The 13,955-nt window shown below is 43.0% G+C and overlaps 1 protein-coding gene across 2 annotated transcripts; it reads right to left on the bottom strand.

Moving 5' to 3' along the window:
- Positions 1-284: 284 nt before the first annotated feature.
- LOC140303558 (LIM domain and actin-binding protein 1-like) lies at positions 285-13,754 on the bottom strand. Of its 2 annotated transcripts, XM_072382357.1 has the most exons (10): positions 13,646-13,754; positions 10,486-10,628; positions 9,539-9,584; positions 5,541-5,972; positions 4,139-4,193; positions 3,580-3,677; positions 2,475-2,553; positions 2,293-2,324; positions 2,058-2,191; positions 286-1,957 (listed from the first exon to the last, which is right to left on the bottom strand). In XM_072382357.1, the coding sequence occupies exons 2-10, from the start codon at positions 10,605-10,607 to the stop codon at positions 868-870; spliced, it is 2,088 nt and encodes a 695-aa protein (XP_072238458.1). In that variant the 5' UTR covers positions 10,608-10,628; positions 13,646-13,754; the 3' UTR covers positions 286-867. The 2 variants fall into 2 exon arrangements, with proteins under 2 accessions (XP_072238459.1, XP_072238458.1); XM_072382358.1 differs by lacking the exon at positions 13,646-13,754 and having other exon boundaries at positions 285-1,957; positions 10,486-10,625.
- Between the last annotated feature and the right edge of the window lie 201 nt (positions 13,755-13,955).

The raw sequence follows: 13,955 nt of genomic DNA, 5'->3' as shown, positions 1-13,955 counted from the left end.
TACGTGGTCTCATTAATTGAGGGAATGTGATTCAAATATTTCAAGACAACTGTTTACAAAAGCTGCAGATTTTATAAATGCAATGGAAAGACGGAGGCTACGCTCCCATCGCGTCATAAAAAAAGGCTGATTTAAAATGCACCAGGTAGTCCCTTGTGTAGGGTGTGGTTTTACCCAACAAGGGAGAGCTCAGGATGTTCTAGTTCACTGAACAAATAAAGACCCCATGACCGTACACGATCAGGTAGAAGACATAGAAAAAAGAAAGAAAAAAAAAGAAGCGCTACCCCGGAAAATCTTTAAAAAGCAAATATTAAGTCATTTCTTTAAAATTAGCATAGTGGGGAAGTACTGGGTTCCCGGGGGGAGGGGATACAGTACAGAAGCATGACCATAGGGGGGGTAACAAAACTAAAGGACAGCTTCTTCATCCCTGAGAGAGGACATGAATTTACTCTTGCAGGTTAGCTAATATCCAGGATGTAAAAATGCAGAATTTTAGATCCTTTCTACATCCTACGAAGGGCAAGTAAGTACTGCCCGTCACCCACAGATCACCCACAGAGAGGCAATGATTCAGTTTAACAGAGCTCAATCTTCCAGTAGAATCCAAGGTTACAACAAAAGGTTTGACAGAGTTTTGACAACATAGTTAAAAAAACGATAAAACATTTGCACTTTAAAAGTTAAAGGCGGTTCATGTTAAATGTGTACGCACAGACACCTATTACACGGCTCTGTGCCTCTCCAGGAACAAAAGACAAAACCTGGCAAAGCTAAATTTATGTTTCGTCATTAAAGCGAGAAAATAAAACTGCCTCAGTGTTTTATGGAGGATGAAGGTGACAGTGCGATGGTGTGGTGCTGCTATGCCGCAGAATCCTCCTCCTCATCGTAATGGCGGTTCTTCTTGATTAAATCCTCTGGACTCAGCTCCTCAGCATCACTTCCTTCTTTGTCCTCTTCCCAGAAGCCCACATCCTGGGAGGTGCGGTTCTGTTTTGGTTGTAAAGGCGGAGAGGGGGAAGGTGACATATCAGGAGAGGGGGATCTCAAAGAGCCCTCCTCCACAGCCATCTTGTCTGCTGCTGCATTTCCTTTTTGTGCTTCTTCACATCTTTCCTCCTGTTGTTCAAGCGGCCTCTCCAAATCCTCTGAGACGATCTTACTGACAACTGGTGCATCTTCACTTGGTGTTCTAGGCATTTTCTGCTCCTCCTTTTCCCGTGGTTTCACCTTGTGCTCGTCTTGGTCGTTTTCTTTGGGTTTTCCTTCGGATGATTTTTTTTCCTCAAGGGAAGCTCTCCAATCGAGTAGGGACTTAAGAGGACGACGAGGCTCCTTTGGACCCAAACTGGTGGTATTATCGCGTCTAACTGCGACGGTAAAAGCGCGACTGCGCTCCTTTAGAGAGGTGCTCCTCCTCAGGCTCGTCAACTCGGCCCGCTCGGAGCTCTGAAAAGATGACGTCACCTCATCCCCTGGAGGCCACTTGGCTCTCCAGGGTCTACCTGAAGGAGCCCCCTCTGTAACCGGGCTCAGTGCTGCCGTCCCTGTTTGGCCGTCACTAGCCTGTGGAGGCCAAGCGACCCTCAGCTTACGCGTTTCAGCTGGCCTGTCAGTAGACTGCTGTTTCTCTCCAGAACTAGCACTAGTCTGCCCTCGTGTCTCCATTAAGGCCTTAAGGTCTGTAACCTTAACCTGTGGGGATGTCTCTCCATTTGGGGCTGGCTGCACATCAGAGCTACTCTCTACTGGATGTTTCATGGTCACCGGTTGCACTTGTTCTTTTGGTTTCGCTGCTTCCTCGCTTTCCTCTCCGTCAGCTCGCGGTTCCCAGAGCTCTTTATGCGGACGATGGCCAAAGCCTTCGTCGTAGTTGCCTTTAGCTTTGAAAAGCTGGCTGAAATGGGGCTTGCAGTAGATGCTACCATGCAGTGAAGCATAGTTCCCGAGACTAGTAACAAAGTAGCAGTGATATGATGTTACTTCAACACACGATCGTAGCGTCTGCAACATTTGCAAGACTGGAAGAAATATGCAAAGGAGAGACTTACCTAAGCTTTGTGTTGCAGTGAACGCAGCGGAAGCAGCTTTTGTGGTAAACGTGCTGATGAGCCACCATTCTCTCCAGTGGGTACACCGTCTTCAGGCAAGCAATGCACGTCTCCCTCACTGGTGGGCTGAATTTCTACAACCACAAACGCAGACGTTTTTGCTCACAATAAAGAAGATTTTTTTTCTTTTTACTTTAAATGAATGGCTCATCCGCGTCTGACCCCGACAACTCACCCTGGGCGCTTTGGGTTGTTCCGCGCTCTCTCCTAAAACAAAGAAGAAACTGCATGAGCTTTGCTGCTGCTGAGTAACTGAGAGGAACAGGCAACGCAAACGAGATGTTGCTCTGGATGCCGGAGCTGTCATGTAAATGTCATGATATACAGCACAAATGAGTGATGTCGCTCGGGTCTCACCGTTGCACTCATTGGCCGGAGTGTGTTTCTCCAGCGCAGGTGCAGATGTTTTCGTAGGAGACATTTCTGGAGCCAGACCCTGCGAGAAACACAGAGAGAAGGATGAAGCGAAGACGTTTTTTAGATAATAAATCGCCAGGCATGTCGATGACTTTATTGTGCAGGAATGGAGATATAAAGAAAAGAAAGAGAGAATGGTGCAAACAATAAAGAAACTCTTATGATAACGATCATAAATCATGGAAAGAAATGGCTCTTCCTTCTTAACAAGTTTAACTGGAGGTCAGTCATCTTAAGACTTTGATATTTTCTCTTTTATGACAATTTCTAGAACATAATTGCTAAGTGGTGTGACTGAGTGAACAGTTATAAAGTGTGATTAAATTATCTCTTTCTTTAGAGCCTTCCACAGATGTTCGTTTTTTTTTCCGTAGTTCATCATCAAAACTAGTTTAATTTTTAAATGACCTAAGTCCATAAACACCGTAGATGTTCCTGTTATCACCAAGTCAAATACTGCTATTACATTTCAAACTTCTGACTATAGTTCTTGCTTTGATTTAGGAATTTAAAGCCACATAATTAAAAGCTCAAATGTAAATGACATGTTATCTACTATTGATAAGATGCTACACATTGAACTAACCCAGGACTTTCTGTCTTCCTTCCCCCTTTAACCCCTATTACAGATGTGCTCTAACTCCACCTATTTAAATTTCCAATCGACTCAGATATTCATTCAGTATTAACTAATCACCGGATGGTAGACGATACTAGTGTTCCTCTTGCTCCAGTCTCCAAACCTTTTCTTGTCTGTCTTTTCCTGTTCTTCAGATCCCAAGGACTCGACAGCCTGCCACCACCCGCCCCTGTTTCCCTGACATTCCAGTCTAGCTCAGTTTGCACAGAACCCCTCCTGGCTCCAGCTCCCAGCTCTGAATCTTTGCCTCAATTCTTATCCGTGTCTTTGCACTAATCACAAACTAAACCTGCAAACTACGCGTAAGTCCACAGTTTGGGTGCCATCTCTTCATTTGGCCGCAGTATTTTTGGTGGTTACGTGTCTAAAACACATCGTTTTGAATGGATTTTCTACTGAACTCACAGACTGGGTAGTCTCTTGTTTGCCAAGAGCAGCCTTGTACTTGGCCATCCTGTCCTTCAGGGATGAAGACTCCAGCACTTTGTCTGTCACAGACAGACCTGAAACAGAAGAAATGATCAAGGTAAATGCATGTATCCCAGTGTTTCCTCTGTGCTGCTGTCTGCACTGGGGGCTGCGATCGGCTCTGGCTGGGATATCTCTGACTCGTGGTAAACATCAGCTTGGCCAGGTGGGGGGGTCTGCGGCAGCGCTCCACTGCTATGGGCCCCTCGCTGGCCTATAGCTTGGTGTGCGCCCGGGTGGAGGCGTCCTGGTCATAAGCAGCACCCAGTGCAGATGGCCTCCTGTGATGACGTTTCTAAGTTTATTTTATTTGTATGTGTGCTTGTGCCTCCGTGTGTGTGCATTTGTCTCCATGTGTGTGTGCATGTGTCTGTTCGTGTGTATGTGCTGGGGTGGGGCAGGGTGGGGTGATTGATCTGCGTGCATTTGTTATTTAGCAAACCCCCACATAAATTTTTTTTTGCTGTATTTGACAAATGAGCTGCTCTTTGCTTACTGCTGTGTTGATCCATGTCCTCTGATGAGGTCCTGCGTATTGTCGTCCTGTCTCCCTGCAAGAGAGAATAGACTGATGAGAACAGAGCCAGATTATGAAAGCAAAGCTATCAGCTTGTGTAAAGCCCAACCCTGTTTTTCTTTTCTCTCGTTGCTTTCAGCAGAGCTTAAATGAATGCCTTCATTTTTTCAGTGTGTGTGAGGAACTGTGTAGCCCATCTTCTTCTCCCCGCCTGCGTCTCAGGATACAGTCGTGCATTTATTCACCCATTAAATTAAAGTCTGCCGGGACAAAACTAAACTAGGATTCATATCCTGGTCTTATATATATATTCTACCCTGTCGGATCACATGGGCACCTCAGGTGCAGTATCATAAGATCATCTTTGGAACACGCGTTCTTAAAAATCCAACTACAGACATCACAGACTACAGCAAGACAAGTCAACAGTGCTCTGGAGTAAATAAGCACTATAAGTATGATATCCGCTGCGACTGCCACATGGAAGTGTTTGATCTGCTGTCAAAAGACTCACAACTACTCAGAAGAATGAGCTCTGTGGTTGTGTGCCTGTATGTCACTGACTCAAATGAGTAAACCAGAGGTTTAACTCTCAGCGGTTATCCTGCACACACATGAATGGAAAGGAGTTGAACAAAAAAAAAAAAAGGAATGTGGTCCAGGGTAAATAAAATGACATGACAGGAGGGTGGTGTTCCTCTCATTTGAAACGATGTTAATTCAGAACACTCCGCGTGCGAATAACTGAAGAAAAGAAACCCAGGACTGGGGAACACACACTGCAGCTAATGAAACGTTAAAGATAAAGACATTAGGTGCTCCGAGGTGATCCTGTGAAGAATGAGACAGGCCTTGGCCAGGAATGTTCCTGCATTCCTCTGCTACAGAAGCTAAAGAGTGGAGCGCTTGTTACTTTGGGCCAAGACAGAGAAAGGCACAAAGAATGGCCGGGAGAGATAGGGATGGGTGGGGGAGGGACTAAATCCAGGTGGTAAAAGAACTCTTCAGAAAATGAAGAAAAATGACAAGGAGAATATATATTGGACAATAAAACGATTATGAGGGGACATGAAAGTCTTGAACACAGTTATGCTCGACTCTGAATATTCCTGAACAGGCAGCAATACTCACTAACATGTGATCTGGATTATCTTTCTTATCTAAAGAATTACTCTCAGATCATATTCCCCTTATTTCATCCACCGTTCCAAGTGAGAAACATCTTTTACTCAAGAGGAGTTTTACAAGGCTGACCAACACTCAAATATGCAGGAGGGAGGCTCCACAAGGAGAAAGTAGTGATTTTCTGAATTGAATTGAATCTATTTTCTAACACACAGTAGCTACAGTTGCAGGATTACAGGGAGCAACTTTCTTTTACCTTGACCACAGCTTCTTCTCCTCTCTCAAACTTCATCTTCAGGTTGTTCAGTGGCACTCTGGGCTTTTCATGTGTGGCACACGGGCTGGTTGGAACTTCCTCAGGCTTTTCAGGTCTTCTGCTCGCCACAAGCTCATCCCTGTCCATCTCTCTCTGGTCTTCACCCTCCGGGGCTGCAGGCGGCTGCTGGACTCGGCTGGCTGTGCGTTGCCCTCCCTGATCGGTCAGTGGGGCAGGGCTCTTCGCTGGAGGGCTCTCCTCGCTGATAGAAGCAGGCTTGGTCAAGGCGGGAGGCCTGCGGCGAATGCTGGACTTGTTTGGAGGTGGAACAGAAGGAGTCTTGTCCTGATTTAGGTTTCCTGCTTGCTCCCAGCGCTTCTTCAGAGCACTAAGGTTGCCAGAGCGAAGGGAGGATGTGGTGCTCTCAAAGGACTGTAAAGAAGACAAGATGAAACAAAGAAGTTCAATTTGAATTGAACTTAAAATAACTTCACAAACACTGACCACCACAAGCAATAATTTAATTCTGTAACCAGCCAAATCAGAAAAGTATTTCAATTTGACCGTTGTAGACGGACAGCTTTAAACTGAGTTCCGTTCAATGGAAAAGAGGAAATGCCTGAATCTCAGCTTGGCTCCGCTGATAGATTAGGCAAACAGCTGTTCAAAGCTGGTCCAGCAAGTAGATACTGTTGCTGCTGAGGTCTTAAAGTCTGGCTTATGACAGAGATAACAGGGCTGAGCATGCAAGCAGATTTTTCAGCTGCATTCCTTTCCTCATGACAATTTCAGCTCACTCAAAAAGTGTCGGGAGTTGGCTTTGTTCACCCCACATTTACAGCCTTTAGCAACAAAGCATTGAACAGCATGACAAATCAACAGGAGGCACAACACACTGCCGCTGACGGGAACTTCCCTTAATTACAAAAGAGAAATGACATGTGGAAGAAAGAGGGCACGGACATGAGGGTAAGTCATCTTAGAAATCATAGAGAGCGAAGTGAGTTCTTCTGTCACAGGCTCCTGGACTAAATCTGGTCGACACTGGAACATTTTAAAAAGAATACGATCTCATTCAAGCCACAGTTCCTCAAAAAATTAACTGAAAATGTCATTTAACCGTACATAAGTAATCAAAACACATTACCACCTCAGCCGACAGATATAACAGAGACGAAGGGAATCAGAAGTTAGAGAAGAGCGGTTAAACAATAGAGACAAACCCCAACAAGAGAGAGGAAAAAGAGCCAGAGGCACAATTACTGTCTTTGTGAAGCTAGTCCAGGGTGAATGGAAAAAAGTGGATAGTGACGAGATTGTTCCCCATTTTTCAAGCAAACAGAAAAGGAAAACAAAAAAAAAAGAAGAAACCTTTGTAATTGCGATGAAATGGGCAAACTAAATGGAACCACAGCTAAACAGCGAGGAAAGTGAGTCCTTCGGGTTGGTCCACCTCAAAACGTCTGTGGGTGAGAGACGGCAAAAGGTCGAGCTCTCCCAGATGATAGCAGCAAGACAAAATCTGCCTGTGAGAGCTGGTCCAACCCCTTTAACACCAGGAAAGTGAAAGAGTCAGAATACCCAGGAAACCAGAGCAGGAAATGATACATTCAGGGAAAAGTTAACTCTTTGTTCACCGCGAGGGCTTGGAGCTGTTTCCACTGATAGTGGATATCTGAAAAGAAATGTATCCAGAGTGTGTTCCTCAGCAGACTCCACTAATGTTTTAGATACTGCACAAACATGGAGGCTCAAAAGCTCGATTTAAAACGAAAAAAGAGGCACGATTAAAGGAAAAAAGGTTGTAGCTGTGGTTGAGTTAGCTGAATTGTAAGACAGTTAAATAGAAGTTTTGAACACCGCTTTATCAACTGAGCTCAGAAACTAATTCCTTCACCAACAACAGGTTCTGACGACAGGCCAGTCAGTTCAACATCAAACTATGGCATGGAACATGACTGCATTTTGACTCAGGGGTTACTCATGATTATGTCTGCTTCTAAAAGGATTCGCCAACTCAGGTGTAAATCTTTACACGTTTTGGAATGCGAGTTGAAACAACAATTAATCATCACCATCAATCAGATTTTCCCACAGAATTATATTAGTATGCAGGATCATAACCCAGCTATGAGAACATCTAAAAAGCTCGTGGTAAATACTCATTTTTCAAAGATCTTTGGTTCTTTGTGCGGCTCATAAAAAGGACCTTTTGTTATCACTTGGATTACTGTGAACATGCAGCATCAGCTGTTTAGCTGCAAATTAACCTCAGGGTTTGGTGGACGCGCGGATCACATTTTAGCCCTTCTGGTGAAAAATAAGCAATTGGTCAGGCTTGGAAAGAATGATCTTTGAGGGCTACACTTTGAGGGTAAGATTTTACACGCTCCAACGAACCTCTCAGAAATGTTCACATTAATCTTTTCAATAAAATCCATGACATGAAGTGAAAGGTTAGGGTGAGTTGGTAAGTTATGAGCCAATACTGAACAATCGAGGCAGGACTGCACACAGTTTTTAGATCAGATACAGCGTTTTTTAACACTACAGTCACATAAACTAACAGGACCATGTACAGATTTAGTCGGTAAAGAGGCAAGAGACACCTGAAAAGTTATCTCTCAGTGGGATGACTCTTCAAAATAATTTAGCTAAATCAAAATGTATACGTTTATTATGCTCTAATAACATCAAATATAAATGGGAGGAGCCACAAGATTCTCAGATTCTTGTCACCTGAATGATGCCGATCAGTTACTGCATTATTGATACATACAGTATGTGACTGACTAAATATAAAGCCAGATGCCCATCAAAAGTTACCAAACCAAAGTCAAGTCCCAAAAAACGGTATTTCCTAATACATTTCTCTCACTTATACATGTATGGTACTTTATCTAAAGGACTAATCTCATGCAAGTTACAAAAGCCCCCGGTTCCCTCAACACCCCTCACATGCACACGCATAAGCAGATGGTAACTCGGCTCAGACACTCAACATGAGTGTTATCCACAGTAACCTAAACTAGTCCTTTGAAGCCAAGAAATTCAGACACGTGTTCGTATACTTGCGAAAAACTAGATGCACGAATTTGAACCATGAACAAATCGATTAAAAGTAATCAGACTAGTGCATTAATTAGTACAAATAATACTTAACATGACAACTTGAAGTTATGATGCAAAGGTAAATGCTTGGTAAAAAGTCCCAGTTACTCAGTTACAGCTACAGCTAAGCAGGACGGTTACCGTCTTATCCATTCACATCATGTCTCTGCAGGAGTGGGGAGACAGACTCTTGTCAGAGTCATTACCGGAATGATCATTAAACAAAGACCGAAGTCAATGACGAGCTTCTCAACCAGCTGCTTAACACAGATCCTGAGAAACAGTCTGCACACTACCACAGCAACGTTACCTCATATTTCCTCATGGCATTAGCTGATCGGTTACTCATTTGATCTCAGTCCAGGTTTTATCATCAGTCTTTCACACTGACAAAGCAGCTAACCTGCAGTTGGAACCTCAGTAAGCATTACGGGGGGATTACACTGAAGTAGGATTAAGGGTTTGATAGTGAGCCTGTCTTAACAAGTAGCCAATGAGAGGTCAGCCAGGACAAGACGTTTGGCTCAGACGACGTGTTGGCACGGTGAATCAGTGAGTATGTGTTTGTCTGTGTATTCCTCATCTCTACACCTCACTTTAATTAGTTTGCAGCCACTGAGCAAATTAAGCAAGACATGCAGCACCAACACACCTCATTTAATCATCTAGTTTGCTGCGAGAAGCTTACAGGAAGTTGTAAATCACTCATTTATCTGCTTGACTGTTTATCTTGGAATGAAAAACCTTAACCTGCATTTGTCTTTCTTCTTTCAGGACCAACTGACAGGTTTAATTAAAGCTGGCTATATCTTTAAAATGACCGCCAACTGGAAATTAGATGTCTCTGCAATCCTTCTGCTCAAAAAGTGTGAAAGAGAAATACTTACTCCTTTCTTCTTCTCGGCACTTGACTCTTCAGCAGCCTTTTGGTACCTGAGGAGTAGGGAGATAACACTGACCTCTGGTGACACAAAACAAGGAAAAGCCTTCATACTTGAAACACGTTTTTCCTCCTCAGTACTTTGATTTGTTGGTTGGTTAACTACTTTGAAATTGTATCACTGACGGTGACACTTTGACAGTTTAACAACCTGCTAGAAATGTCAGTATTTTTGTTCAGTATTTTTCACAATTATGTCAAGTTGTCCTGGAACAGAGTGTTTTTCAATTCTCCGAATGTAAGGCTCGTCATCTAAACCAACAAGTTCTGCTCTGGCCTCATCTGTCCACAAAACATTTCCCACTGATCTCCTGGCCTGACCACATCATTTTAAGCAAATAGCAGACAGGCAGCAAGGCTATTTTTGGCAATACTTGCTTTCTCCTTGCAGCCCCGAAATGCACACAATTGTTTGAAAGTTTTTTCTCCCTAATGATGGAGTCGTGAATATTAACATTTATCAAGATAAGAGAGGCTGTTAGCTGCTTAGAAGTTGCTCCATCTCAGAAATGTGGTCTTTAAAGACAGTTTTGTAACCTTTTTTCGAGCTCAATGAAGATCCACAGCCGTCGTTCTGAGGTCTGTGGTGTGAAGATCACACTCTGATCGAGCTCTTTTTGACTGATTGATTGCAAACACTTGACTTTTCACCTTCAAGTTTACTGCTAATCCAAGCAGTCTGACAGGACTTTAGGTCATATTTATGTTGAAATATAGAACATCATAAAAGCACCATTGACCATAAGCCCCACTGTATACAGAATAGTATCATCTTAAAGCATATTTACTATTCAGTGGTACTTAATATCGTTTTTTATTTCTTTTTGGATTTTTATTACAAGGGTAATATTAAGAGCAGAAATGAAGAGTTAACGTTAAAAAGCTGTTACTCACTTGGTGAAGCGTTCAGCTATGGCGTTGCTTTTCCCTCGGCCACCGACCAGTGACAGCTCCCTGGCAGTGACACGCAAGGACTGTGTCGCCCAGGACCTTCGGTTAAATGGACCGCTTTCCATCTCTGTCAACTGCCTAACAACCTGAAACGCAAACACATCCACTGTATCACATATGTCAAAGAAAGCATTTTGTATCAATCGACTTCAAACACTACATCTTTTTTTACTTAAACTGTTATTTCAGCACTGCAGATTGATCTCCTCGTTGCAGTTATCTAATGCTTATATCATTAGCATACTGAGGTACGCTACAAATATGTTTGCCTTCAGTCAGCTACACAGCTGCGCTGACCATGTAATGTTTATAATGCTCCCATGAGCTTATTTTTGGAAAGGGATACGAAAAGGAATTTGCAGCATTTCTCATAACAATAATTCATATTTACGTATAATTCCATGTGTTAATGATTAGCCACTTTTTTTTTTTTTAAACAAAGAAAATTGTTGACAAAATTGAAGGTCATCTAAAGAATAAATAAAACGTACACACTTTTGATCTTGGAGAGAAGAACCCTAAGAGATATGCAATCAAAACTAGCAAAAACAATAAAAAAAAGGGGGTTTTCAGGACAGAATTAAAGGACCTCCACTTCCTCTTGCCTGTATCTGTTAGCAATCAGTTCATATGAAAAAAGATGGCATGGTGGACTTCATCATAGTGAAAACTGCAGCATGAGAGCGTCAGGCAAACTTTAAAAGACAAAAGAGCCCTTGTTTAAACGGATAAACAACGCTGAAACTTATCCAGACATCAGATTCTTGAGAACGTTGATGTCATTGTCAGTGTTTGTGCACGTAGAGGATCTGTGTTCTGTCTGCAATCATCCATAGGTTTATCACATGCTATCTGTCACTTAAATCTCCCCATATCCTACTGCCTGACACACATTCCACACAGTGAATGAACAGGTATGTGCTTACAGTTACGTATACAAACAGACGTGTGTGTGTCAACACGTTCAAACTCGTACGGCAGCCCGTGCCGCATGAGTGCAAAATGGAAACGCAAACTGAGGACAGCTCAGTGGAACGAGGGCACATTATCATTTACAAGAGGCCAAGTCACCAATGGCAACGTTTCACAGAGGACGAGACATGATCACAAGCACACACTTTTCCTTTAATCCCACTATGACAAACCCATTCTTTGAGTGCTGCGTGACGGACGTCTGATAGCTTTCAGCGGCTGAAGGGACAGACGACGGTGTCCACTCAGCAGAATGGAGCAGACCTCCAAAAAAACTAGTCAGAAACAATAAATCTTAATCACTGCTGACTAAGAGGGGTTTAATAGTGATCGCTTATCTTAAGATCTGGGCCATTTCCATCAGGCACACCCACAGGATTACCTCATTGCTCACACGCAAAGCAATACTGGTGACAAAAATCAGGACTTTGTCCTGAACTTCAACATACCTCTGACTCAATACACTCAAAAATAGTCAAACACAACTACAGCCCTTGCTTGACCCTGAATATGATCAGTTTAGTTAAATACTACATTAAACTGCATATATTACATGAAATAGCTTTTTTCTATGTAATAGCAGAGTAAAAGTGTTTTAAAAGAACATAAAATAAAGTGTTGGGAGGGACAATCCATTGCCAAAGTACTTCCACAGGGCTTTTTGATCTAAATTCCTTGAGGCTATTCCTCATCGCTACAAGATTTTTCTCCTGACCGAGAAGTTGGTTTCGCATTGTCAGCCAATTAACCGTATGCCATTCCATGACTGCGCTGAACATGTGTTCTGCATTAATTAGTTTCTAGTTTATAAACCGCATGTCTGTTCGCTGGAGGTCGAGGCTGAAGCCAGTGACCGCATGCAAAGGAAGGGACACACCTAGGACAGGTCACCTAACACAGGTTAGCCGAGCTCTTCTGCATGCATTGGAAACAACCCGCAGCAATAGATGAAAATGAATAAAAACAAAGGGACAAAAACCAAAAAATAAATAAATCAAACCTGTCCTTCTTGCTACAAGCGCTGAAAAAGCCCACTAACAGACAGCAGAAATAGAATAGGGTGGGGCCACAGGATGCTACAGCAAAGGCTTTGAAACACCTTTAAAGCATCAGGCCCTAAAAATGATTGTTGCATGACTTGATTTGGACTCAACTGTTTTCCTTTTCAAAAAGTCACTTTCATTGATCATGCCTTCTTTTTGCATGACATCAGATTTCATGGAGGACTCCACAACCCTTGTCATTACCTCTCCAAGTGTAAGCTCACAACAAGAGAAGTGGCTGAATCAGCAGTATCCTGGGTTACGAAATGTAAAGATTAAAAGACTTTACAGCGGTGGCCATGTTTCAGCAGGGGATCAGACAAGTGTCAAGATGAGCCTTGTATCCATTATAGGCAATCACACAGGTTAAAAAAATGTTTTTGGTTTGATCTCAATGTTGGAATTAAGATTCCACTGCCACTTTTTACCAGTGAAAAGCGGATGTACAGACGTTTAAAACCCTCCCTATTTTTCCATGACAAAAAAAATCCCCAAATTTGCTAACACTGAGTCATAAGTAATGGTGACTCCAACAGAGTTGGCCAATGAGTTAGTCATCTTTTTAAGTTAAAAAAAAAGCGTCAAATCAGCTGTTCATGAGAACACAACTGCCTCTGAGTTGGAGAGACAGTCGTGAAGAATGCAATAAACAGACATGACTTCAACAACGGCAGCCAGCTCAGAGGCTAACATGTCATCTGAAGAACTTTAATTACAGGTGTATCGCGGGCGCGCGGAAAAGGCAGTTGTCTGTTTGACACGAAGAAAAAGCCAAACTGGGTTACAAATGGGAAAAAAAAAGGCTATATAGTTCAGACAACGCATACATATATCAGACGTTTGATTAAACTGTATGCAAGTTCGTTTCAGAAAGAAAACGGTGGCGACTAGCTTAAAATAAAACAGCTGGACTCGAAGACAGTCGGTACTGAGGACAGGACAGTTGTGCGCACGCGCGTTTATTAAAACTTCATTACCTCGCCCTAAAAACCCCAAACCACTCGCTCTTCTTTGAAGAAAGTATACTTTTGACGTTATTTACGACTACTATTTCTGTTAATTTGCCCTTGCTTAGAGTTTCGTCCTACCTGTGGGAACTTCCGTTGAGTCACTCCTTTTGTGAGACCTGCGGGACACCTGACACTTGCTGCTGCCGCTGGCTACACAGAGGCGGAGTGAGCGCAAAGGTGCAATGGAAGTGGAAGAGACAGCTCATGTGATCTTTCTGCACCAATGACCTTCGGCATTACATTACCCTTACCTGGTGTAATTCGGTTAGTGTGTGTGCTTGTGCGTGCGTGCGTGCAGCACAGAAAAGTTCCTGAGAACGGACAGGTTGTGCTATTTTTTTTCAGGCGAAAGAGAAACTCGGTCTAATGCTACTGGAAAGAAAGCACA

Source organism: Leuresthes tenuis, unplaced genomic scaffold, assembly GCF_036924035.1.
Source record: "Leuresthes tenuis unplaced genomic scaffold, fLeuTen1.0.hap1 SCAF_3, whole genome shotgun sequence".
In the NCBI taxonomy this organism is placed as follows: Eukaryota; Metazoa; Chordata; class Actinopteri; order Atheriniformes; family Atherinopsidae; genus Leuresthes; species Leuresthes tenuis.
The sequence above is the reverse complement of the archived record's forward strand: the minus strand, read 5'-3'. Positions and strand labels throughout refer to the sequence as shown.